At 34.5% G+C, this 26,709-nt stretch overlaps 2 protein-coding genes and 1 long non-coding RNA gene across 11 annotated transcripts in view; 2 read left to right on the top strand and 1 right to left on the bottom strand.

Annotated features, from left to right (window-relative positions):
* The first annotated feature begins 5 nt into the window (after window positions 1-5).
* LOC114871271 (ferritin subunit-like) lies at window positions 6-3,589 on the top strand. The gene is made up of 5 exons (XM_029176959.2): window positions 6-262; window positions 2,248-2,366; window positions 2,451-2,612; window positions 2,955-3,095; window positions 3,179-3,589. The coding sequence occupies exons 1-5, from the start codon at window positions 193-195 to the stop codon at window positions 3,332-3,334; spliced, it is 648 nt and encodes a 215-aa protein (XP_029032792.1). The 5' UTR covers window positions 6-192; the 3' UTR covers window positions 3,335-3,589.
* LOC114871273 overlaps window positions 271-26,709 on the bottom strand; it is a 111,551-nt gene continuing 85,112 nt past the window's right edge. Inside the window, exon 5 of one of the 5 annotated variants that reach the window (XR_006829846.1) lies at window positions 271-421. This is a non-coding gene — a long non-coding RNA (uncharacterized LOC114871273). Of the gene's footprint in view, window positions 422-3,672; window positions 3,950-4,689; window positions 5,815-7,500; window positions 7,965-26,709 lie in introns of those variants that run through there. The other 4 variants (XR_003788552.2, XR_003788553.2, XR_006829847.1 and 1 more) reach the window with 4 other exon arrangements.
* Window positions 15,654-26,709, top strand: part of LOC114871267 (neuronal acetylcholine receptor subunit alpha-7-like) — a 149,203-nt gene continuing 138,147 nt past the window's right edge. For all 5 annotated transcript variants that reach the window (XR_006829844.1, XR_006829843.1, XR_006829842.1 and 2 more), the window contains exon 1: window positions 15,654-16,497. Coding sequence is in view for 1 of the 5 variants with exons in the window: in XM_029176952.2 (XP_029032785.1) it covers window positions 16,452-16,497 (46 nt within the window). In the remaining 4 variants the exon portion in view is untranslated. The remainder of the gene's footprint in view (window positions 16,498-26,709) is intronic.

Genomic DNA, 26,709 nt, shown 5'->3' with positions numbered 1-26,709 from the left:
GTACGCATTTGTTGGTCAATTATTAAATGATCGATGGCCGTACATCGCGTTTAGTTCACGCACGTTCTCTTATCAAACTTTACAATAAAGGCATCCTTCTATACCAGTGCGTATAAAGGTTGCTTCCGAAACAGACAAATAACAAGTATAGTCGTGATTTTGTAAAATTATAGCTTGACAAAATAATCAACGATGAAGCTGATTTACGTCTTTCTCGTCGCTTTCCTTTGCATCAGCGGATCATTAGGAGATGGACTTAAATGTAAGTCTATCATTTATTTGTAATATTTCAACTATATTTTGATAATATTTTATATGAAAACATTCAGTGAGGTTAACGTGTTTCCTGATAGATCCCTTTGTCCTGTATGCTTTCCATTTCCAAGAAGAAATTGTCCTTGAAAAGACCATTTTGAATATTCTGAAAATTTAACAATTGTGCAGGTATGGTATATTTGTTAATGTCGATATCTTTAAATTATATCTTTTAATTATTTATATTATATTATGTATATTCTGTGTATACTATATTGTTTATGTTCTTCATATTTCACTAAATGTGCAGTTACTATGTGCGCTTTAAAAAGTAGCAGTGGAATTTGTAACTTTGATGACCTTAATAGCAAATGTTAGTGACCTATTGTTGTAAACATCGTTAAAGTTTCCTGTATATTGCTTTGATGCAATAATGTATTCCATCTACGTAATCTTTACAAAGACCATTATATTTTATTCACTAATTCAGTTTTTTGGAGATACTTTCATTGATTTTTCTCAATTACTTTATGCATTATTATCTTTTGTATTGTTTTATTGACTTGATAACAGATATTTTAAAAATATATTAGTCATATTATGATTTCATAGCTTTCCATGTGTGATTCCCCTTTATAAAATTAATCTGAAATTTGTCATTCTGGAAAATGCACAATGATTAACAATATGATGCAATCTCTATAATGATGTCATTATTGAATTTCATTGTTCATGTAATTATATTTTATTGCTTATCTCTTTGTACTTTATTATATATCATTGTATTTTGTGATGAATGTTTTAAATTATTTAAATTATCTACAAAAACATCATACTTTAAGTATCAAAGCACTTGATTGATTCTTAGATTTTATCAATTTTTCTACTTTTTGTTTTGCTGGAGTTAATCAGCTTAACAAATGGGTAGCTTATATATCATATGGCATATCTATGTATTTTGTTTTTTGCCTATTTGGAAATTATTGCTTTATATTTATCAGGGCATATTTCATACAAAAATGCTATGAAAAGTCTGATGTTATAATTACTATTTTATATGAATAATATAGATACAAAACAAAATTATGATATTTTGCATATAGTCATAGTTATTTTTATTTTATTTTAGGTAATTAGATAAGAACTTCATTTTGTATTTCATACAAACTTTATAGATGGTAACTGTAAAAAAAAATGTATCTTCACATTTGCTACAATTTAATTTACATTATTTCATGGTATTAACTAACAATATTATACATAAATATTAATAAAAATATTAATAAAAATAAATTAGAATATTGGAAGTTACAGATCTATACTTCAAAATAAATTAGAAATTATTTCACATGAACTACCATGAATCTGAAGTGTGTTAATTATTGGTCATTGTTGACAATCTTATTTGTGTAGCGATAACATTTGATAAGCTTAAGTGACAATGCAAATGTATTGATTTCTGTCTGTTCTAAAGTCCACATTGAATATGAGTGTGTTGTACATTCTTCTGAGAAGTCTGATAATTTAATCAAAACTACTTTATATCATTGGTTTCCTGTCCCATTGTCACAAAACAGCTTTTGTTTGAATTTCAAATTGTAAAGCTAATATAATGTAGTTTTCACATCAGTTCCTGTTTACTTTAATATTATTATCCTATGTATTAAAGGGTTAATGGTTTATAGTAATATGTATTTTGAAAAAATGAATGCATAAACCAAAATTACATATACTTAATTGCATATTACTTTAAAAGAATTAAAGATAACACAAAGTATAAACTGTTTATGAGTGATAATGATAATCAAAATAATCTGAAGAGATACATGTTCTTGTAATTATGAAAGATATGGGAGTATCTTATCTACATTGACACATTTTCATTGTAGCTAATAAGCTGTGATTATCACTTTATTACTTAGCAATAGTTTTAACAGCTCTTTAAAATATAATTTCACACATAATCTGATACATTGTCAATTTATGTTTTAGGTACACTGAAACCTGCTGATGTACCAAAAGCATGGTTGGACATGGTTGAACCATGTACAAAAATTTTGGAATCACAGGTCAAAACTGAAATTGAAGCTGCTATGACTTACCTCGCAATGGTAATCATAATTATCATTGCTGTATTATAGTAACATTTTTATTATGAAAAAAGTTATATAAATATAAATTATGTTTCTTATTAGGGTGCCCATTTTGCTCGTGATTCGGTGAATCGCCCTGGATTCAGCAAATTTTTCTTCGAGTCTGCCAATGAAGAAAGACAACATGCAATAAAAATTATTGAATACTTATTAATGCGTGGTCAATTAACAAACGATGTTAGCAAACTTTTGAAATTCCCATTGGTATGTACTTAAAATTGTTTTAATACAATTTTGTTTTGAGTTTAATTAATTATTCGCTTTAATTCAACGAATGTCGAGGGCCAGCAGTTAAATTATCGCAAAGAGGATAATGTTTCTTCTCCACGAATTGATTCGAGCACAGCTCGATAAAGTTGATAAGATAAACGTAACAAGAGGAAGTAATATAATCATAACAGGACCAGCTGGGTTCAAGTTAATTCCTGGGAAGGAAACACTACCTTCTCCGCGATAATTCAACTGCAGCCTCCAAAACTTGAATGAATTAAAACGAGCACTAGTGTATTTGTTAGAGATTTGTAAAGATGAAAATATTATATTTAGTTGCCACTGCGTGAAGACTGGACAAGTGGTCTTGAAGCTCTTACAGAAGCTCTTAATTTAGAAGCTCGAGTTACTCGTAATATTCGTGAAATCATCATCACATGTGAAAATCCGAAACCCAGCCATTTCAATGACTATCACGTAAGTTACATCAAGAAGTTGTTCATAACTGTGGTAATTAATATTTTAATTTTATTGTATCTTATTAAATTCTTTAATTTCAGCTGGTAGATTACTTTACTGGAGAGTTTTTGGATGAGCAATACAAAGGTCAACGAGACCTTGCTGGAAAAGTTTCAACTTTGGGTAAAATGATGGCAACACATGGAGCATTAGGAGAATTCTTATTTGATAAGAAACTTTTGAACGCTGAAGTTTAATTTGTATTGTCATCAATATTATTTCAACAAATTTATATGAAATAATGGCCATATTTAGGTTAAACAATATAGTTTAGTTTGGTTTAATCTTAAGTTGATATAAAAAAAAGATATAAATTTTGTTTTACATAGAATATTTTTCTAAATATGGTCTGTAATATAGGTATACAAGCCCTGTTTACAAATGTTTGTTAAACTATAATAAATATATTACTCTTACCAAATAAATAAATATTTTAAGATTCATATAAAAAATGCATATTATTCAATCTACCTTAGTATTAAGTTGCACAAGAAATTTATAATATGTAGGTATATTATGATATTCGGTAATCAAAATTTCCGAAAATCGCGACTTTTCATCTAAGAATCGAATTAGTCACTTCGGGGTCCCTGACACCCCGATGCTAAATGTCGGTATGCAGTTTCTCTGGTGCTGTGGGGTCCCTGACATCCCAGATGATAACAGGTCGGTATGCAGAGAGCGCCACCCGTATGTACATGGGGTCACTGATACCCCATGTGATATCAGGTCGGTATGTAGAGTGCGCCACCCGTATGTACCTCGGGGTCCTTAATACCCCATATGATATCAGGTCGGTAACCTACATGAAGCTAGCCGGAAGGAATAATAAAATATGATTATTTTTAATTTTTCTTAGTGTATTTCGTTTGTAAATCGTTTGTAATTGATTGTGAGTCTATTTTTAACGTTTCTGACAAATTATTTCAATCAGCGCCATCTGGTTTTGGAAAAAGGAACTATATCTTGCTCAATTTCTGGCCCTCTTGCGGCAAAAATGTGAACTAAAATCTCAATGTCGAATCAGCGCCCTCTGGTGGCAAAAAAGGAACTAAATTTGTATAAAATCGCAGGTCTTATCGCCGCAAAAATTTCAACTCAAGTTTAGGGAGGTATTGGGATATAAAGAAGGCAGGAATGTGAGGAATGCAGAGATGTGAGGGATGTAGAGATGTGAGGAATGCAGGGATGTAAGGGATGTTGGGATATAAAGAAGGCAGGAATGTGAGGAATGCAGAGATGTGAGGAATGCAGGGATGTAAGGGAAGCAGAGATGTAAGGAATGTAAGGAATGTAAGGATGAAAAGAATGCAGGGATGTAAGGGATGCAGAGATGTAAGGAATGTCGGGATCTAAGGGATAAAGAGATGTAAGGAATGTAGGGATATAAGGGATGAAGCGATGTAAGGAATGTATGGATGAAAAGGGTGCAGACGGAAGTAATAAAATCAACACGTTCGTCCTCCTAAGGAGTTTATTTAATAAGCTAAGAAGATAATTACAGCAAATTAAATGAACACAGAAAATAAAATAAGGGTATATGTATACCTTTAGCTACCTACATGGAGCTAGCCAGAAGGAATAAGAGAAAGAAAAGGAACTCGGTTTACAATTCATTCGTTGAATAGAGAACGTTATTTTAATTTATAAAATTATTTGAAACTATGCAATTTTAATATAAGAACTTTTCTATTGGGAGAAACGAAGAGAACAAATGACATATTTGGAGAATAGTAACAGTTTCAACGCGAAGAGGTTGATGTATGAGCAACTGCAGCAAATTTAATAACGAAAGAATGTTTCCGATTTTTCTAAAAAGAAATGTTCCATTCAACGTCGGCACTGAGTGATTCGGTTTTAATTCACATACCATGCATCTTCGTACTTTTCGTTCTACAATTTTTAACTTCAAGACTATGTTGTCGAGTAGCGTTACTTGCGAAATTGAGCTAACTATAAATTGACAGTGATATAAATGGGTAGAGAGGAGATGTTTCAAATTGGCAAGAAATAACGCTAGCTAAAAATGTGCTGCGTTAAAGAACAAAAAATAAAAAATTTACTTAAACTTGTTTAGGAATTTCTAAATTTGGTAAGATTAATTTCATAAAAAAAAAAGCCTAGAAATTTGACTATTTATACTAAACTAACAATTTTTGCTTCTTATATTCTTTACAGTTTACAAATAAATAGTATTACTTTCATCCTAATGAAATTATAAACTATAATAATACACTGATATTAAAAACGTCATAAAATCCTTGTCATAAAATAATAAATTAAAAATAATAAATAAAACAAAATCAGGATATTCCTTTATTTTGTCCTTCATTTAAGAAGGAAACGAGATCTCCAACCCAAGAAATTAATTTACGTTAATTGAATCACCAAGATCACAGAGTGCAACGAATAAAGTACTCAATTACGTGGTATGGCACATGCTAAGCAGGGAAACAAGAAGAAATAAGTTATAGGTGTTCGTTAGAAGAACGTGGTGTCACTTGTAAACTTCATTAGCCGAGAAAAATGCGTTACCCCAATAAAGTATATTATGGTACCACTATATTTTCTGTTCCATCGTTAATCACTGACTTCAGGAACGGTTACATTGCGTCAAGATTTATGACTAAAACAGCGAGAGCACACGATTTCCTCGTCTACCATCTTGCAAATTATACTGTAATCATGAAACATGAAAAACCTTTGCATAAAACATCGGTGATAGATAAAATAATTAATAAGCTATACGTGATTTCTTTCAATAATTCCGTTAATAACACCAAATGTTAATAACACGTCATGTTTCAGATTTGATTATTGTTTGTTACAATTTGCGAGCAGCCATTTTGTATTGAGAATTTTAATGACATATTTAGATAATCATATTCTTCGATCTTTGAGCTTTAAATTGATGTATCACAAGTGCTATTTTGAGAAACTTTTATGTCATGAAATTCTGTTAGATTTTATATTTGAACATGTCTGACTAATCACTTACTCATACTACTTGCGATAACTACTTATTTACTAATACGATTTCAGGGCATAAAAGTATCTCAAAATAGTACTTATGACATATCAATTAAAAGCTTAAAGACTAAGGAAAGTGACTATATAAAAGATTCGTCAATATTTTTAATTATTATTATACATGACTGCATTTGAGCCATGTTCTTAATAGAACTGTATTGTCATCTTATTTTCATTTCCATTTCATTTTTTGTGTGAAAATTTTCCTCCCCAAAGCATCTGATATGGTCCTTTAAGGCGAGAGCTACCATATGTAGAGAAGAGGTAAGAGGGAAGGAAAACGGTCGACGCGAACCATGCGGGACATGATAAATCTTTCGAATATCTCTTTTCTCCGATTGCCCGTGTAACATCGCCATCGAGCAAGCACGAAGTGCTACCATATTACTTCGTTTCGCTCGACATGCTCCTTTCCTTGGTGCGTTTTAAAAGAAACAGAGTCGTTACCTCCACGAGCTGAGAGATCTTTTTACACTCCGAAGAGTTATCGCGTGTCAGCGTAATAGATATTACATTTTTAAAATTCTATTTACACCCCAATTGATCCCGATCGATCACTCAGGCCGAAGTTTAAGAAAAATTATCACTATGTTGAAGCGTTTAACTTTTGCTATAATAATAATTTTTTGAATTTTCATTTTATCTTCAGACAGTTTTTAGAATCATGATATATTAAAAATAATTGTTAGAATAATTTAATAAAACGAAAACCTAATTATTTTAATAATCCATAAATGAACAAAAAGAAAGATATTTTGAATTTATGTAAATTTATGCAAATGTGAAGAATACCTGTACTTTTTAAATTCTTAATCCTCGACCCCAGATCTATACACAAGGGAACTTATTCTCGCAAGATGTTCGTGTAACATCCTGTTGGATAAAAGGATGTGTGGGAAACTGATGTATTATCAAACACATATCCTCTTATTCAGTTGGTCTGTTACAACCCTCTGGGCAGCCAACATTTCGTTTTAGGATTCCAAGGGTGGCTCACACTCTAATGCTTGTAGAGTGGTGTCCACCCTCCGGTGGTCAACTCGAGAATAAACTATAGGATTCGGAGTAGTAGTGGTTTCAGGGACGATGGTGGGTGAATAAATACGTTGTTAAGTTCTATGGGGGACTGATAATGGTTGTAACAATAGCACCGGGATTAAACAATATTTCAAAAGAAAATGAAATATTGAAATATTGTGACAGGTGTAGATAAAATTAATTAAAATACAAGCCAAGCTGTCAGGTTATCACAGCATACATATCACAATGATCTAATTCTTAATTAAAAATATTTTAACGAAAGTGATTTTTATTTAGAGTATTTTCTATTCAAAATTTTTTTAACTTATATGAATGTGATTAAAATTTGCAATTAAGATTACTAATAACTTAATCAGACCGCCAAACCGATGATATGACTGAGCTACTTTCCTTATATTGTTTTTACAAAAGGCGGTATTGCAACGAGACAATTCATTTTTCGTCATAAATTTCACTCAACGTTGATAAATCTTCGAACTTTCAATCCGGCGATTAAAGTTTTCACGCGAAAATGATCCGTTATTAATGTCCCCTTCGTGAAGTTTTTGCGCAATCCGCCCTCTAGAGTCATCTATTTTAGTTCATTCGTCATCCAACACCAAGAAAACTCTGTTACCTTGCCTTGTGTACGCGTTTTGTTACGAACACAACGTTGCTTCTTACGAAACGACGACTTTTTCTGATAAATGTCCCCGACGAATGGTAAAGAACACGTCTACCCTTCATTCTTCAGCTTCTCCACTTACCCCAGTGCAACTGAAGAAAATAAAAATTCGCCTATTAGGGAACGTTGAGACATTCCCGTGACACTCTGTTCAATGTTGTGTTTCAGACGGTAGAATGCAATTTTGTTCTTTCCTTCGTTGTAAGAAATGTAACCTACATTTCATGATTATAAAGTGGGATTATTGTACAGTACGACCGGAGAGTAGCTGAATTAATAAGGAGAAACGATTTATTTCCATTCGAATTTGAAGCGTTGCAAGTCCTATGCACTTAATTTTAACGCGTTGCAATTCCTATGCACTTAAAATCGACGCATTGCAATTCCTATGCACTCGAATTTGAGGCGATGCAACTCGTATGCAATTACATTTGATGCGTTGCAACTTCTATGCACTCGAGTTCGAGGCGTTGCAATTTTTATGCACTCGAATCCAACGCATTGCACTTCCTATGCGCTCAAATTTGAGGCGTTGCAATTCCTATGCACCCATATTCGACGCATTGAAATTCCTATGCACTCGAATTTGAGGCGTCCTAATTCCAAGTCAAATTTGGTGTGTTGTAATTTCTATGCAATTAAATTTGACGCGTTGCAACTTCTATGCACTCGAGTTCGATGCATTGCAATCTTTATGCACTCGAATCCAACGCGTTACAATTCGTATGCTTTCAAATCCGATGCATTGCAATCTCTAATAACAATATAAATTCTAAAGAGTAAAACAATCTGTGCAAACTTTCAAAAATATCCGTAGAAATACTCGCTTATATGACACATATTTGCCCATCGTTATCAGAAATGATAACATTTTCTAAAATATAGGATCAATATTGAAGGTAGAGAAATCTTTTAAAAATCCATCATGGAAGAAAAATATAGACACACAGGTGATCCTTAAAGGGAGCCAAGAGACGAGAACGTGATAACGCACGATCTTGATTTATGACCGTAACTTATAGAACTCTTACCAGATAACGATCCACTTTTTCATTCTGTATGTACCATGAAAAACGTCCGTATGAATATTCGATTGCGTAGAATGTCGTAGAAAGGATTCTTGAAATCGCACCACTTTAAATTCAACTCGAGCTCCCATGAAATTTACAAGCTATATATTGTTTTAAATTTCATTTTATACTGGCCACAATTCAGATTTACATTTACACCGAACCAAAGTCCAAATGAATATACAGGGTTTTCTATTCAACTCGTACATTTTATATATTTCGGTTGCTTTTGACAATAAGAAAAATGTCAAAGGGGAATGTAATTTATTATCGAGGGAAGAATATTATGAGCAAAAGAATTCCTATTCAAAATCATACAGAATTGTTTGCAAATGCATATGCACTTCTAAGTGCATCGTTGCACCTACAAGAAAAGTGCAGTCATAAAAGAATCGTAATTTTCTGAATACTTTAAATAAATATCTTTTAAAACGATAGGTATGTTCATTGAACCCAACTTTATATTCATTTTTCTCCAAGAAAAAATGTCAGCCTGCAAACTATTGCAAAAACACTCGCGAAACTCGGTTAGTCGAACGTTGGTAAGTAAGTGGCGAAGAAACTGTAGGAAAAGTACTTCCATTTCTTTCGTCAAATCTTGCGAGAGATTAATCGAAAATTTTCTCTTCGAGTTTCGCCTAGATACGAAGGTCGGCTGGCAATCTGACGAAGAAGAAACGTCTTCCACGATTTAACATCGACCAAGGTATATCATCGAAGACGCGGCAAAGCCTTTTAGGGCTGTCAAATTATGGAGACCCGACCTGAATTCACGATGCAACACGTTTTTTGGCGATGCTACGTAAAATAAAAGGCTCGCCACTATATAGCGTTTACTTTTAAGTGTCACGTCCTGCCCGTGACACTCGACTAGCAAGTTGAAAGGCAAAGCGGCGAACTTAGCTGTCGAACTTCATCGATGACCTGGTTCAGAGTGTTTTTAATGAAAGTGCCTAGGTGATTGAAAGTTTCCTTTGATTTATAGCCAACTGTATAGAAAGACAATTATTTACTGAGTGTATGGACTGTCGATTTTTCTGAGAAACGATGTTTTTACCTACCTTTCAGAAAAATTGATTAGTCTGTGAAATAATTAACGCGTTGTAATTTCTATGCACTCGAATGCAACGCATTGCAATTCTTATCCACTCAAATTTGAGGCATTGCATTTCATATGCACTTAAATTCGAGGCGTTGCAATTATTATGCACTTAAATTTCAAGCGTTGCGGTTCCTATGCATCCAAATTCGACGCGATGCAATTTTTATGCACTGAAATTTTACGCATTGCAACTTGTATGCAATGAAATTCGACGGGATGCAACTTTTATACACTGACATTCGAGACGTTGCAATTCCTATGCACTCAAATCCGACGTGATGCAATTACTACCCGTTCCTACAACCTATGTCCATTTTCGCTTCAATCTCTTAACCCTTTGCCCTACAACATCCTGTCACATTCGTGACGCAACTTACAGTTCAAATGTGTTCAATTTGGTTGGTACTTTTAGTATGGTTGAATTTTTAGTTTAATTCTAATTATAAATCGTTTCATCTTTCCTTATTTATTAAGTAACTTTCTACGTGTCTTTTACCCAAGAAAATTTATTGAAAATTCTGTAGAATAAGAATGACAATTAAGAAATGGTATCTTCTTGTAACAGCAGAACTTTCTTAAACGTTCTCAGTTTCACAGAGAATGTAACACTGCAGTTGTTACAACCTTTTATTAGAAAATCTTCAAGTTTCACGAAGAATTATTCTTCTGCTACTTTCTGTAAGAAGTTTGTAGATTGTGACTAATTTGCACAGAACTACTAACTTCTAATATGAAATTGGATCTTGTACAATTTTCAAATTATAATCACGTATAAACCTTCTCGATATACAATTTCTGCTGTTAATAAAATTGATGAGAATCTAAAATTTCCTATGATACGTGTTTAAAATATCTGCTCGATTAGCAGTTTATGATTGGAAGATATAACGTAATCAATTTTCCCAATGAAAAATATTATACACAGAAATAAATATTGGATACTGTTTTTGGAAAGTTGTTAAATAATTCAACGATAGTTGAATTATGGAAAGATTTATGATAGATAAGTGGAAAATTATACTGTTAAAAAAAGCTTTTTCGCGATACACGTAGTTCGTAACTGAGGTGCAAGATGTCGCAGAAATGCAGTAGCTTATCCACTGATTCTGCAATACGTCTAATAGAAAAAACAATATTTATTAAAAGATTATTATAAAATACTTGAAACAGTTGCAATTGCAAAATAATGGCATATAGAATGAACAGAATATGAACTAAAATAGACGACATTTATTTATATTTGAAACTAGAATTGCTCAATAAAAAATTTCAGACCTTTTTCAATTTAAAACTACTAAAACTCTAAAATTATATTTTGCAACAACATCATTAAAATTTTTATTTGATTATTAATTCTCAATTCATTTTATGTCCATACCAAAGTGCTCTATAATTTAAAAAAATTATATGAAATTGGAAAGTTGAAATACTGAAGTCTCCAACATTTTAAATCATTTTCATCTACAAACTTTTGCAATAAGAATTTTTTCTATTGATATTAAGAAAGAAATATTCAACTAAATCTCTGAAAAATTAATTCTTGCTGAAAATTATTTCTAAATGATGTATCATGAATAAATTCTCAAAATATTAATTAACAAAATGCACGAGTAAGATACTACGTTTCGCTTTAAACGTTTTAGATTACAGATTAGCTTATGGCAGTTCGGTAGTCTCCATCCCTGACACCCTCATTCCCTGCCAGCATTCAGGTTAATTAGCGTTCTGTTGTGGTGCTGTTACGACGCCTCTCTAACGTCTCAAGCATGGAGACGGTGGTAATATCGGGTAATCGATAATATCGAGAATATTCAGGTAATAATCGTCGATAGTAAGCGGCTTCGTCAGAAGAAACAAACATTTGTTCGTCAGCGATAATCTGAGGTATTCTGATATGAAGAATTGCTGAATCAACGATATTCAATTGGATGGAAAAAATTGCTTTCAAAAATATCCCCATTCAATCTCCACTGTTTTTTATCAAACAATTTTCACAGATATTTCGCTATGACATTCATATGAATTTCTTAAAAATATTTTAAATAAAAATATAATCCGGCGATAACGAGTTATATTGAAAATATTCTCAATATTTTGATTTAAATGTACTACATTCAGTGCTACTAAAAGATTTTAATAAACGTTTTAATATACTATTTGTATAAAATTTTGTTGCCATATTTGAAGTGGAAAATACATGAAAAATTATTCAATCAATTATTCGATCAAACGAAGAAATATTTCCGTTGCTAATTTTAATATTGTTAAAAAATTGGTATAATATTTAAGACACTTATATAAGAGAATTAATTGATAAATTATTGATATTGAATTCAGTAAATAAGAAAGACATTTTAAACCGCTTTTACCTGTATAAATGCTACTATTTTTCTGATTGCAAAATAAGACTCAAAAAACTTACGTATGCATATGTGTGACACCCATCAACGTTTCGCGTAAGCTTCAAAATCAACGTAAAACATGTATTGACGCAACGTCTGAACGTCAGCAAACAATGAGGGCTCAAGTCGTGCATTAAAACAAAACAAAACCACCCCTTTTCATGGTTTTCATTTGTAGGAAAAGAGGACGAAATTTTATCGTAACAATAAATGGAAAGTTCTTTTTTATCGAAATGGACGGATTTCTTTTATTGGGACACGATTTGGTTTCAATGGTTTTCAGGTGAAATTAAATTTCACAATAGATTTGTAAAAAATACGACGAAATCTGTACAAATCAATGTGCACCAATTGTGCTGAATCTGTTAAATAATTTCTATCTGTTTTTATAAGCAAAAAATTTTTGCGAATATTGGAAGAATGCATCTTCCGTTTTGTCTGTTGAAGGAAATGTTTGAAATTTCAAAATAAAAAGTGAAGTTAACACCGTTGATAAAATAAACAATGTGTTGACTAGAGAATGAAATAACACAATTCGCAAACAACAGTTTGGAGAAATTACTACACTCGGTTTATTACATTCAATTAACTCGCTCATTTCTTATCTTTTACGAGCTCGTTTTAGATAAGGTAGGCTAATAAACAAGATATGAGCATCTTTAAAAGAATAGTTTACTTAAAAGAAAGGTATTAACGATTTTCACTTGAATTTAATGTGTTGCAATTCTTATGCACTTAAATTCGATGCACTGCAATTCTTATGCATTCGAATTCGATGCACTGCAATTGTTATGCAGTCGAATTCAACGCACTGCAATTCTTATGCACTCGAATTCGACGTATTGCACTTCCTATGCACTCGAATTCGATGCGTTGCAATTTCGATGCATTTGAATTTCATCTATTGCAATTCTTATGCACTCGAATTCGACGTATTGCAATTCCTATGCATTCAAAAGAATTATTTACCATCTCTTCCACCTTTCTAAAGGCAACCATTCAATTGAACGTAGACGAAGGGATTCCCGACAAAACGTGATGGAAAACGTTGTCTAATTGATGCTCGATTTCCCACGTAACCGCATTCATCGAAAAGGCTGTCCCTGTTTTTCAAGAACAGGTCACAGACTCACGTATCCGCACTCGTGTACGAATCGTGGAACGAAGTAGAAAGATCGTCACGGGAGAAGAACAAAAGGGAGGTTTGAGCAGCGTAGCGTTAAGGAGTATCGGCAAGTGCTAAGCACGCCACTCGGAAGCTGTTAACGACAAAGCGGTTCTGAAATCGTTGATTCTTTCGAGGTAGACTCGCGAGCGCATCGGTAATGAGAACAATAGAATCAAGTGCGCCGGTTTGCAACTTACGACCCGTAAAATGTTGCGAAAGAAAAATCGAGAAGTTTTCGAACGAGATTCCTAAACGTTTCCACAAAAGTTAAATTTTATTTTTAAAAAAATTTGATTGGAAATATTTAATTGCAACGTTCAAATATTAACTAACTCAAATTTCCAAGAACTATAAAATTTAGAAAATAAAAATAAGAATGATACCACAAATTTAATATAAATAATCAAAACCTGAGACAAGAAAGAGCAATTTTGATTAGTATTAATATTATATTCATGATGTAAAAAGTGCAATTAAAAGTTTACATTTAAAAGTTAAGTAACGCTGTTTCCAGCAAATGTTGTGCAGTAATTACAATGTAATTTCGTGTGTTAAATGCTTCGAACAGTTCTGGTTAAATGCACGTTACCCGATTTAAGTATTGCGGACAGTGGAATAATATGGAACACTTCGATATAGGAAGAATAAAATATGAAATTCTGTAGGAGAACGGCTTGAAACCGAATTGGAGCACCGAAAAGCTTTAAAAATTAATAACAAAAATGCCGCAATTTGCCGCACAGATACCGCACTCTCTGATACCTCGAACCTTTTGAAGATGAATCACTGTAGGCTTCAAGAACATCCTGCATCTGTATAATTGAAAAGCAATTCTTGCCTTTCATTTTTTTATTCTTGAAGACAGATGCAATTCGATCGATAAAAAGATTAATATAAACGAATATAGAATTAAAACTGATTGTAAAATTATTAAAATGAATTTTGTGTATAATCCAAAGAATATTAACTGGTAAGATAATTATAAAATCAGTTCATCCTTTACCTTATTATAATTAAAACAGTCTATCATAAATTAATAAATTATCAGATGATATCCCAAGTCAAAGTTTACAGTTGTTCAAATAGTCAAACATTGACATACGATCGCAAGATAAAATCGATGCACCAAATCGAAAAATGTTTCAAAAAATTCCAAGGATCAAGATCAATGAGAATATATATCTCTCTCCGCGGAGAGAATCATTTCTGTTCCTGGGTTGTTGCTCTCTTCGCGTCGTCCAGGTAGCAGTGGGGAGCGCGGGTCACGACGGTTCGCCATTCTAAGAAAGGATTGGAAATGGAGCCAGGCACAAAGGAGAATCGAAGCATCGAGGTGTTAAGAGGACTCAGGGAAGACGATATCCTCCCGCATACGGTTCTCTGTTGACTGAAGCGACTTAAGTCAACGCGGCGCTCACCTACGCTCCGGCACGCTACCTTCTCCTCCATGAACGGAGGATGAGAAAGCAGCGATGAGGGGAAAATTCGAACGACGAACAAGGACGGTTCTCTGCGAAAGAAGAAGAGAGGAAGGGGAGGTAGAACGAAGGGGATGAAGAGGAGAGCGAGCGAGACGAGCCGCGAAGGGTTCAAGTATAAGGATACCGAGGCATGCGCCGTCCTATCATATTGATCTCGCCATAGTAACGATTCTCTCTTCTCCGGCGATGTTGGCATGCACTATAGCAGCGGGACGAAGAGGGCAAAGCTGACGAGAAACGGCGGAAGGGGGTTGTACCGCATGGTATACCATGCCACCCCACGATGCGCGGATGTGGGCCGTTCAGGGGTGAACGAGAAGCGGTGCGAGCGAGAAAGGTGAAACGAAAAGAGAGAGATAGGTGGCGCATTGATCGGACAAGGATGAAAGACAAGGGGAGTGTTGGGGTTGGCGTTGGATAAAAAGAGACGGGGGGGGTGGTGGTCGGTGGCGGTAGGCCACACAGGGCGCTAGCGCCAAAGAGAACCGAGGCGGCGATACCGCGCGGCGCTGCAGCCAAATGAAAATCAGTCCAGCGTTGGTCGCCGGCGAGGGCGCATCTGACAACCCCTGTGACAAGAGACCTCGGAACCAACCTCGAGGACACTTAGGAAACATCCCGTGAACAGGATCGTTCCTTAATCCTTCGTAAGGATGTTAACCGTGCTACCGGAGTCACGGTGCTGACGGTCAGACGCGCTCTGGGAATCGGCGGGGATCGGGCGGCGCGGTAAAGCTAATCGGAAGAGTCGGTCGAACGAGCTCTGGCCTGAGCTAGACGCGTCTCCTGGTGCCGTGCACAAGGTAGTTCGCGTTAGAGAAATTAACTCGGTGTGTCGGTGAAGGTTGCCCTCCCTCCCCCCGCGCCTCCCTGGTTATCATTGAACCGTGACATTTTTCGCAATCGGTGAAGAGGAACCAGAGAGTAGAGAGCTTAGCGATCGGGGCGAAGGTAAGAGATGTCCTCGATGCCCAACGATGCCGCATCAAGGCACAACGTCGTCGAAGCTTAGTGCGTGCAAGGTGTACGCGCAGGGACACGCTGCAGATCCTCCAAGGCTGTCACGTGCCCCTGATAAAGCGGTAACGATGCGATTCCCGTGCACGAGGCACGTACGTCCAGGTGGGCCCTGAACACCGTTCGCTCCACTTTCTTCGTTCGCGTATATCGCGAACACGATAACACATTGGTCGTCATTCTTGGCTGGCCCGTACCTGCTGCTCGACGTGTTCGCGGCCACGTGCGAGGACAAGCGAACAGTGAAGAGGTGGAGGAGGCGGAGAAGAAGCCGGTGGTGGTGGAGGTGGTGGTGATCGAGGAAGGAGCAACTAGCTCCGATTCCTCAATCGTCCAAACATGAGACGTTGGACCCTCATGGCGGCTATAGCCCTGGCTGCATCGGGTGAGTTATTTATTAATCTTGAAAATAAACGCCGGTTCCAGAGGATTTATTACGCTCTTCGCCTAGGCTCCTCGTCCTAAAGACGATCGCTTCTCGCGACGCGTACGGGCTTGCTTTTCTTAACACACAAACAGACAGACAGACACACACACGCGCGAACACGTGTGTACGATTCGTGTTTATCTCTCTGTTCATTGTCTGGCGGTTTATTATTTCTATGTTTATCTTCGTCTCTCTTTCTGTCTGTCTTTGCATACGTGTTGTTCCTATTTTTTTTTTCTCTCTTTCTTTTCTTTATTTTTTACTGTCTCTAGAGCGTGACAATAATGGTAAGAGAACGCACGAGACGGGTCTCTGTGTAGTAGGTCGCGCCGTAGGGATTTGCATACGGGAACGGTTTTGTTCGGCATCGAGGACAACCTTTAACGCTTTAAGTCGCGAGAATACTGAGAGCACCGGGGACCGATGAATCTCCGTCGTTGAATAATCATGTCTGCCAAGGTAATCTTGAACGTCGAACTGTTACGACGGATGAAACGAGGGGACGAATGACGATTTATAAACAGCTGTGATCTTTCACGCACGAAGGGTTTTTATAAACGTTTCTCTCTGTCGAGGACGTAGGAAAGAATGAAAATTGTTATTTATTTACATATTAATACATAGTAATACAGAACAATTTCATCTGTATGTAATTATAAAACCACTTCATTTTATGGAGCAATTAATATTATAATTTAATTACACGAGGAATTGTAGTTAAAACATTAATTGCTTCCCAAGTTGAAATGGTCACAAAATTATATGTAAATGTTTATGTTATTTTCAATGACTGATTTAAATATTGCCAAATTGTAATCGATATCACTGCCAGTAGTGATTTCTCTTCGGAAAACAAACACCCCTAAACTAGCTTCCAAACTCCAAGGAATCAAAGAAAATTGATCTGAAGATCTAAGGTTTCAAAGTTCAAAGTTCGTTCATCCTCGAAGGTGTTCAAGACCCGTACTGATTTTCACACGAAACTGCTGCTTCTCTACGTAAACGCGTTTGAAACTGACGTAATCAGCTACGTTTTCTGCGTTACGTCCTTCCCAGCGTCTCGTTAACACGCTGATTTCAGCTCGCAGACTGTACGTACACACACTCGGAACGAAATCACCGTAGTATAAATATTTGTACGCCCATCAGACAGTATTTTTGTTAAATTTCCTCGCGACACGATGAGACGAGTTTTCTTTTCCCGCGGTAACCTGTTTGGTAAACCCCGCCGGAAGTACTTGTCAATAAAACACAGGATAAACATGGTGATTTTTTAAAATTCCTCAGTGAACTGGGAACAATCAGCTTTAATTGTTTCATATTTTGAAATCATTTCTTTCTAAAAAGAATGCAAAATTTAAATGGGTTGAATATTAACAAGAAATTCTATTCACAAACATGTGTTCATTATTTCGGGTCATACAGACCCCTAAGATATTCATTAGTATGTATTCAATATATTCAATTAGATAAAGATTCCATTGGACTCAAAGAAAACATTAATTTTCATTTATATAGTTGGAGCAAGTAGTATAGGTCAATAAAAGGGACGTCAGACATCATAATTCTCATTAATAACCTTCTTACAAACATCTATAAGCAAATATCTAAATGTATTAGAAAAAAATAAGTATTTTTAAATGCTATTCTAATACTGGGGTCACTACTGAAAATGTCAATTTATTCAATTTAAATTGAAATTATGAAATTTCAAAAAATCCTTTTATAACCACATAATTAAAAAAGATAAAGAAAAGAAAGCAAACGATTCCACTTAAACACGATTAAAAATAATAAGTGAAGGACCTCATTCAGCAAGAATTTAGGTTCCTATCTACTCCAAGTCGGCTTACTTGAATTCAAACGATTCCAAGTATCTTGACTCGACGTAACTTGGATTCAAGTAATTTGATTAATTTATGCGATACTTATGGGTTCATAGCGTTGAAAAGGTTAATTGACGCGATGTCGAACCGTTACCGTCATCCTTATTCCGTTTCGCGTAACGCGTTTGATTAATTGGGACCGCGTCGCCTTGATCTTCGACCTCTGCTGCAACAATCACGAGAAATGTGGGCGTTCAGAACGGATTCCCGAGAAATCGACGATCAGTTCACCCACGCAACTTCCCAGAGACCTGTCGCTGCGTTCCGATTAGGCGAAGAAAGAAAAAGAATTATGAAAGAACGATCATTAAAGCTCCTCGTGTACTTGGAATGTTGTCAGGAAGTTGTTAGGTTGAGTGTAGACATTGAAATACAGTTATTCGAATTTCAGTGTCCAATTTTTGCCACTGCAGCTTTGTAGACGTTTTACAAGTCTGGGTGAAAATTAACCCACCCTTTGCCATTCAAAGGTTATAATAATTAATAATATTAAATAATAATAGAAGAAGTTGAAGAAGTACGAAATTTGTGAAACTAGGTTTATCGAGGCGATTGATTTTCATATCTACATATATCTACGAATTTCCTAACAAGATTTCAAATACATAGCTGTATGTACAACATACAATGCATATACATATGTACACGCATTAGACACCTACGCACAGTGTGCGTGAAACATGAGCTGACCAACAGAATGCTAAGCGTACCAATTACAGGCAATGCTAAACCATCAAACGAATGATATAATTATTATTGACAAAGAACAGATAGGATTATTCAATCAGAATTGATCAAATACGATAGTGATTGAATAAATGGAAAAGTGGTTTCTCGTGTCAAGAAAGAAACAATAGGAAGAAAAGATTACCTCAACGATTCCTTCGTCTTCCTTCGTAAATATCCTGCTGCAGGACGAAGACGTGATCTTTTACAATCCATGTAAAACGTCGTAAAACACGACGCTCTTATCTTCTGTTTGCGGTTACCGGGACAAACATAAACTTAATAAGAAAACACCTGTCGGTTTTCCTTTCTCATCTCGACGCCTCGTAAATAATAAGAGAGAGATCACGCTGTGAGCAAGAGAACGTTGCTATTCTTACGAACGCAGTCACTTTGAACCGAAAAATATCGTCCAACTATGTTGAAACGTAAATTTTCAACGATTTTATCGGGGCGATGTAAAATGTGAAGGGAACAATACGTTACGAGCAGTTGTAGAATTGGTGCTATTGAATGAAGTTCATTAAGGCGAATCCATAATTTGCGTAGCTACTGCTCAGAGCACGTAAAAATTTCGAAATCTATCGGAAAATCAGTGTACAGGTCGAGTGGATAAAAAAGAAAAATTATTGGCATACTTTCCTTTCTTTGAATCATTTTGAAAGAGGGCCCAAATGCACATAAATTAATTTTTGATTATTACTACAGATGGTATAAAAATGATAATAATAATGTAAATGCGGGTTAATATAAATAATAATAATAAAAAGAATAGTTATAAAAAGGGAAATTAAAATTAAGGCAATGTGTCGCTCTATATATGAGTTTTACTACTGTGGCAGTAGATGCGTTAAGTAGAAAAGTAAAGCATGTGTCAGACAATGTTTCAAAATGCAGTTCTACACAAAGAAAACTTATTTTACGTTTCACTTACACATTGACTACCATACTGAACTAAATGTAATTCCCATTAAATAGTAATTTCATTTCCAATAAACCTAATATATCATTTTAATGATATTTCTTTCAGTTAACCATAATTCATAATTAGATAAGCAATTCTAGCTTCCATTAACTATCATGGTAAATTAATATAAATTTCCACTAAACAGTAATTTCATTATCAATAAATCTAATTAATTATTCCCATGGTATTTGTTTCGATTAACTGCAATTTCAATTGTTTAATAAACTACCCTTACGAAATTCCTTCAAAACATGTTTATGTCACTCAGAAAATTCGTTCAAAAATTTAATTATTCCTTCCAATTAGCAATTTGCAATGAGATAAACAAAATTACTCTGAAACCAACTTCAAATGTCTACAAAATATAACGAAACATCGAAATTCGTCATTCAAACTGTTAATCGACGCATACGTCCCAAATCACTCATCATTCATCGATCTCCTCTGTCAGATACTCTTGGAGCCATCAATTGGAAACAGGGAAACGTAGCTGGACAGTTCAATTGAATAGATCCCTGACGAGAAGCAGGGTGCTTTCCTGTTCGCTAGAGCTCTCGACGAGCAGGGTTCGAGCATCCACAGCATGCTGGCTGCACGTTCGTAGCGACATTTCGTTACGCGAAACGAACCTTTGGAAACGTCGATGATTCGAATGGCAGGCTCATGATGCGTCGCCGTCGGCTCGCTTCGCTTTTCGTTGCCCTGGACTTGATTCCCGCAATGCACAGCTTCCGTTTAGCACGCGTGTGTGGAAAACGGAGTACGCGCGCTGCTTTCGTCTCCGCGTGCGTAACAGAAGCACGCGTGTGGGTGGTCGTAGGCGTTCTATGTGGGTGTACATGAGCGGAGTATCGAACGCGCGCGGCTGGCCGCTTAAAAAGCGGAGGACACTGTACCAGAGCCACCCTCGCAGAGGGTGCAAGCGTGCGCGCGACCGCGCTCACACACACCGATTTCCACCCTCACATTCGCCTCTTTCAACCCTATCTCTCTCTCTCTCCCTCTTTCTCGGGACTGTTCAAGAGCGTGCGCGCGCGCCCCCTCTTTCGACAAGCGCGATCATGCACGTCAAGAGTGAAAACTGTGCCAAACGCTGCGAGAGAAGCTCTGGGAAAACAAGCTTCCAGCTGCTGGCCGTTTTTCATACCACCGATCAGAATGACTTTAACCCTTTCGTTGCGGCTGATACCGACGCGGAAAGCATGCTGTTTCCAGGAGAAATTTTGTTTCAACGATAGACTATCTTTTGGTAGATAGTATATTATAAGGGCTAATTTTGCCATCGATAAATAAATTAATTTTGTTACAATACGCTAAATGTATGTAACTCTTTTTGAAATAATAGTGTTTCACCTTAATGTGCCAATAATTGTCAGGAGGGTTGAAAGAACATGTATATTGGGAAATTTCTTTAGAAATTTGTTTTTTAAAAATATACAACAATTTTTGTATGCAACAGCTGTTATTTTAAAAGTATCTTACAATTATTGCTATTGTTTGAAGTTGGATTATTGTAAATTAAAAATTGAGGTTCTTTGTTCATCAATTTTGTAATATAATATTTGTCAGGATTTTGTTTTTTTATTAAAAATGTACGAAAAGGGATGCTACTTTTTTAAAAATCAAAATTTTCATGCAACATAGTCAAGCTACTTTCATGTAAAATGAAAATGTATGGGGTAGAATGTTGGGTGGAAAATGAAGACAAAGTGCAGTTCTCTGTTTCTTTTTTTCCCTTTTGCTTCTGTAGTATAAATGAATGATTCATTCAGATAAAAAATATTCGATTATATTTCGTTATTCCAATAGAGATATTTAAGAGTATATTGCTTCTTCAATGATGAAAATTTTCTACAATTTACTTAAAATATTTTTTACATAAAATGAAAATGTATAGAGTAAGATGCTTGCAACCAAATGAAGATAGAATGCTTTCTTCTTTTTCTTGGTTTATTTCCTGAGTATCTTTGGATCGTTTGTTGGGATTTAGGATAGCTGGTAAAACTGTGCAATTTTAGATGAAATGGAAACACTCTTTTGAAAAAACTAAATGGAACACGGATATATTTCTTTTATTTTCCTTGTTATTTTTAAACTTAAGCATTTCGAAAACACTACATTTAAAAAAATTGAATACCAGTATATTTTATATATGCATTCCAGAAATTGTTTAAATTACATTGCTGCTGGTATGACCGAGTTTTTTAAATTTATTTATTTCTCTCACTCTATCCATTTACATTAACGCGTGTTGAATATTTCATGGATGCAAGAAATAATATTTATATTAAATGACATATGACCAAGTATTCATGAACCTTCAGTTAATAGAATAAACCCATCAGCTATATTTTACTTTATTCATGTTTTATTCAAGAATATTTTATAATTTTTACTTTACTTCTCACTTTGTGTCTGTTACCTCTATGAATAAAAAAGTGAACTTTAATTAAAGCTTTCTACTTACAGCAGCAGTTTTCTATAATTTACAACTTTTAAATATTGCAGACCTCTTTTACCAAGAAAGAATTTTCTAGTTGGTTTCACCATAATTTTCAAACTATCTCACGGAAAAATATCCTCCAGCGATAACTTAATCTTTGAATCGAAGACTTTTATTATGAAGTGTCACAAATAGTTATTTCTTCATAATAAAAACCACTCTTCGTTGTTTCTTGTCACCTTTAATTGTTACTACAATTTTTCTATGATATAAAACGCACACAAATCCCAATCATTCTACGCGAGTAATTAAATTATATTTTCAATATAATTAATATTTCAATTTTCTATTTATTTATTTTATCAATTTCTACAATTATACTATAATTTAAAACAATTTAAATTTATTGAACTATTAATCTATACGAAAGTCTTCCATTTGAAAATTTTAGTGTTTAATCGTTGGCCTTGAACGAGTTATCCACAATTTACTGATTAGTTTGGGAAAATGGAAGCACCCTCTTCAAGGTTCAGTACATTTTCATTCTGCCAGCAATTCTAATTGCCACGAGCCACGGATGTCCCATTAAATATGCAAAATGTGGTTAAATATGATCGTACTGAACGAATCAGGACACAGGTATCGAGCAAACGAGAGTTTTGGGAGTAATTCCGGCTAAGTTTCCTCCTCGTTTTGAAGTCGATGAAAAATTATTTTGGACGGTTTCATTGTGCTCGCTCATTTATGAATCTTTCAACTTTGTTTTTGCCCACTCCCACGGGAGAAAAGAGGAACAGGCTACGCTTTTACCAACGTTCCACTCGCAGAGTTATGTGGGATCGTAATAAAAGTTTCTTCGAGTTTCCATGATTTTATATACTGTTCGTCGACGATGATTGAAAAGACCTTTCGCCTCGTTAAAACATATACACGACGATACATGTATTCTGGGAGTAACAAATTGAGAAATTAATGCTCGTTTCAATATGAAACATTTGTAAATTACCAGAAATATTCAAGGGTTGTTATCTTTGCAAATATATTTTTTATTGGAGAAGTAATTTTAAAGCAATTTTTAAAATTAAAAATTAATGGAACGTGAAATTATTATGCAATTATGTTCTACATAATTCTACTAATTATCATACAAAATTTATTTTTCTTATTTATCCAATTAATTCAGCACTTCGTTTTAAATTTTGAAAGAAATCAAATTTAATTTATTTTGCTTCTCTTCGGGTTTTATTTGTCATTGTAGCATTGAAATTAATAATTTTTTTATCCATGATTATTAACACCTGTGTTCATTTAATAAATACTACGTACACTTGAAGCATGGTTTCAATTTTTCTGAACATTCTGTATAGTTTTTTAACAATCTTGACAGGGCAGTAAATAAAATTAACTACCCATGCTTTGTTTCTTGCTGCTGCTCGAAAATATCACGAGTATTTTTTTTTTTATATCCATCCTATTGTGTTTGTTTGCGGACGCAAACAACAGACGAAAACGTTGAACCGTACGTGCCAAAAAATCTTACCAGTGGAAATAAAAAATATCGAGGAAAAAGAAAGATCCTCCGTTTCCCTGGTTAATTTCGCCCTTTTTGTTTGGGAAACAATGGTTCGCCGATACGTTGCAACAAGTCGCGTCAATTACAACGGTATCTCGTAACGAAACCCAACTAAAACCACCACCCAACGACCATTAATTTTAAGTTTCTCACGAAACAACTCTGCAATTCAAATTTTATCCAAGTAATCGGGTATTCGCCGTGGGATTGAAAATGTTTCCTCTGTCCCTTTCAGCAAGGTTGCAAAGTATCAACTTGTAACTTGTTTTACTTTCAAACGGACCGTCTGACCAAATATACAACGTTGGTTACTGAATAATTTTACTGAATTTCCGTCGTTTCAAATGCAATATTTCACCCTTTGATATGCTTAGGGGGCGAGGAGGAAGAGGGGGTAGGGTGGGACTGGGCCTCCCACCATTCTAAGATTCTAAAATTCTAAGGCTTCCAAATTCCAAAGTTTAGATTCTAAAATTTTTAAATTTTTAAACTCAATAACTCAAAAACTTTCATATCCGAGAATTCTAATATTCTATCATTCTAATATTCTAACGTTCTAATATTCTAGCATTCTAATATTCAAACATTCTAATCTTCTATTCCAATATCTTAATATTTTACAAATTTACCTATTTACTTTTAAGTGACGTAATTTCAAAGTATTCTTCAGAGAAATTCCAAAGCTCATCGAATCAACCGTTCCATGAAATTGTCGACGATGGGAGATTTCCCCATGGTGACTTTTGACCATCTAATCATGGAAAAATAGAACTACACGTATAGTGGATGCATCGGCTAAATCCCTTGAGAACTCATCATGATGTAACGGAGAACGAGCTCTGACTACAAGGTTTCGTAGCTGGTTGCTTCTTTTACAGAAAGGCTTGTTAAAATTTCAAACGTTACGCGGGTGTTTCAATTAAACGTACGTGGTACATGCTCCTGCTCTATTTTCTTTAAGCAATCCTTTTCTTCGTTGTCGCATCTGGTCAGCTTTAGAATCCTTTAGTTCATTTTCTGTCTCTACGTTCTTTTTAATTCATCCGTTTTCCTCATTTAATCCGTCTTTACCTTTGTTCTTGTTAAAACTTTTACTTTTTTACCATTGTTTCAATTGTATCTTTCCTTTAATTTCTTTGCTTCCTTGTGATTTATTTCTCTATTTTGTGAGTTGTACTGTTAATATTACGAAATGACATTTGTAACACATCAGTAAGAATATCTTATTTGAAAGAGCGGAACAAGTTATGTTCAATTAAGATTAAAACCTAATTTTAATAATAATAACGTAATAATAACAATGTTATATCGGTTTAAGGGTGCAAAAGAAACGTTGACATTTTGTCATTCTATCCGTAACATTCCCGGAGCAATAACATTTTCATTATAAAAGATTCCAGGTCAGCTACTTGTACATGAAATGAACAAAATGAAGAAGGAAAGTATAATGAAAAAATTTCTTATTATGAAGGAAATATCCGTATTCCTTGCCGAGAAATTACTAATAATATTACCTCTGAAAATATTGACTTTAATTTTAATTGAAAAATGCTCTATTCCACTTTTATCGTCCCCTTACGTACAATGAAAGACACGTTCTCTTTCAACTTATTATAATACCATCGTTCAATTATATAATAATATTAATTTATCCATGGCCCTAGAAATTTAATAATTAGGTGTATATAATTTTTCATAAAATGTCGTTCATAACAGCTTTATAAAATATTCCTGATTTTATGCTTATTATTCATCTGGAAATAGGTACTAATTATTTGTATCTGTTCTTCATTTCCATCAAGAAACAGTGAATTCACTGAAATCATTAGGGCTGAATTATTGGATCGCGTTAAACGCTAATATTACCTTATCGACATCGTTTATGCCGTGTACACAGTTTTTTTACCCCTTAGAACGAGCCGAGATCCCTGTAATTTTATCGACAGTTACGGCGCCATTGGGTTGAAATAGGCTAAGGAAATCTCGCTTCATTCTGTCGAGATTATTACCGTTGGAAAAACATTATTTTTCCCATAAAAAGGTATTTTGAATTCTAAACAAGCAAAACTGAAAGCATCGTTTAACACGTTCACTGTTGTGGGGTTCACTGGTGACCTACTTTCCAGATTTATATGTAATCAAATAATTATTACATTAGAAAATTTAACACTTAAAGTTGAAAATTAACAATATATTTTACTTCAACAATTTCAAGCATTATTAATTTTATTTTGAAAATAAATTAACAAACATAATTATTCCATATTTCAACAAAAACCAACATATTTTAATAATTTTTGTTATGTAAAATAAGTAACACAAAGTTTAAAATTTTGCTAAAATATTAAATAATATAAAATTTTCTGCAATATCATTTAAATTTACAACACATCGAATCACTTTACGATTGTTCCAGTAATCCGTACTGATCGAACCGCAGTCTAAAAAGAGTAAGGTTTCTCTGTTATCGGCAAATAAATATTTACTTAAATTCTGTCTCGACAACTCTGTAATAACGCTGACCAAAAAAAGGTGTCAGACAATTCGATCGGCTTGAAGTGATAGAATATAAATA

This window comes from Osmia bicornis, chromosome 10, assembly GCF_907164935.1.
Source record: "Osmia bicornis bicornis chromosome 10, iOsmBic2.1, whole genome shotgun sequence".
NCBI classification, from domain to species: domain Eukaryota; kingdom Metazoa; phylum Arthropoda; class Insecta; order Hymenoptera; family Megachilidae; genus Osmia; species Osmia bicornis.
Note: the sequence above shows the minus strand (reverse complement) of the source record. Positions and strands in the feature narration are given on the sequence as shown.

Coding starts and splice junctions, on each gene's coding strand:
- LOC114871271 (XM_029176959.2), top strand. CDS start 193: ATGAAGCTGATTTACGTCTTTCTCGTCGCTTTCCTTTGCATCAGCGGA. Junction 263..2,247: donor ATTAGGAGATGGACTTAAAT/GTAAGTCTATCA, acceptor TTTATGTTTTAG/GTACACTGAAACCTGCTGAT. Junction 3,096..3,178: donor GCCATTTCAATGACTATCAC/GTAAGTTACATC, acceptor CTTTAATTTCAG/CTGGTAGATTACTTTACTGG.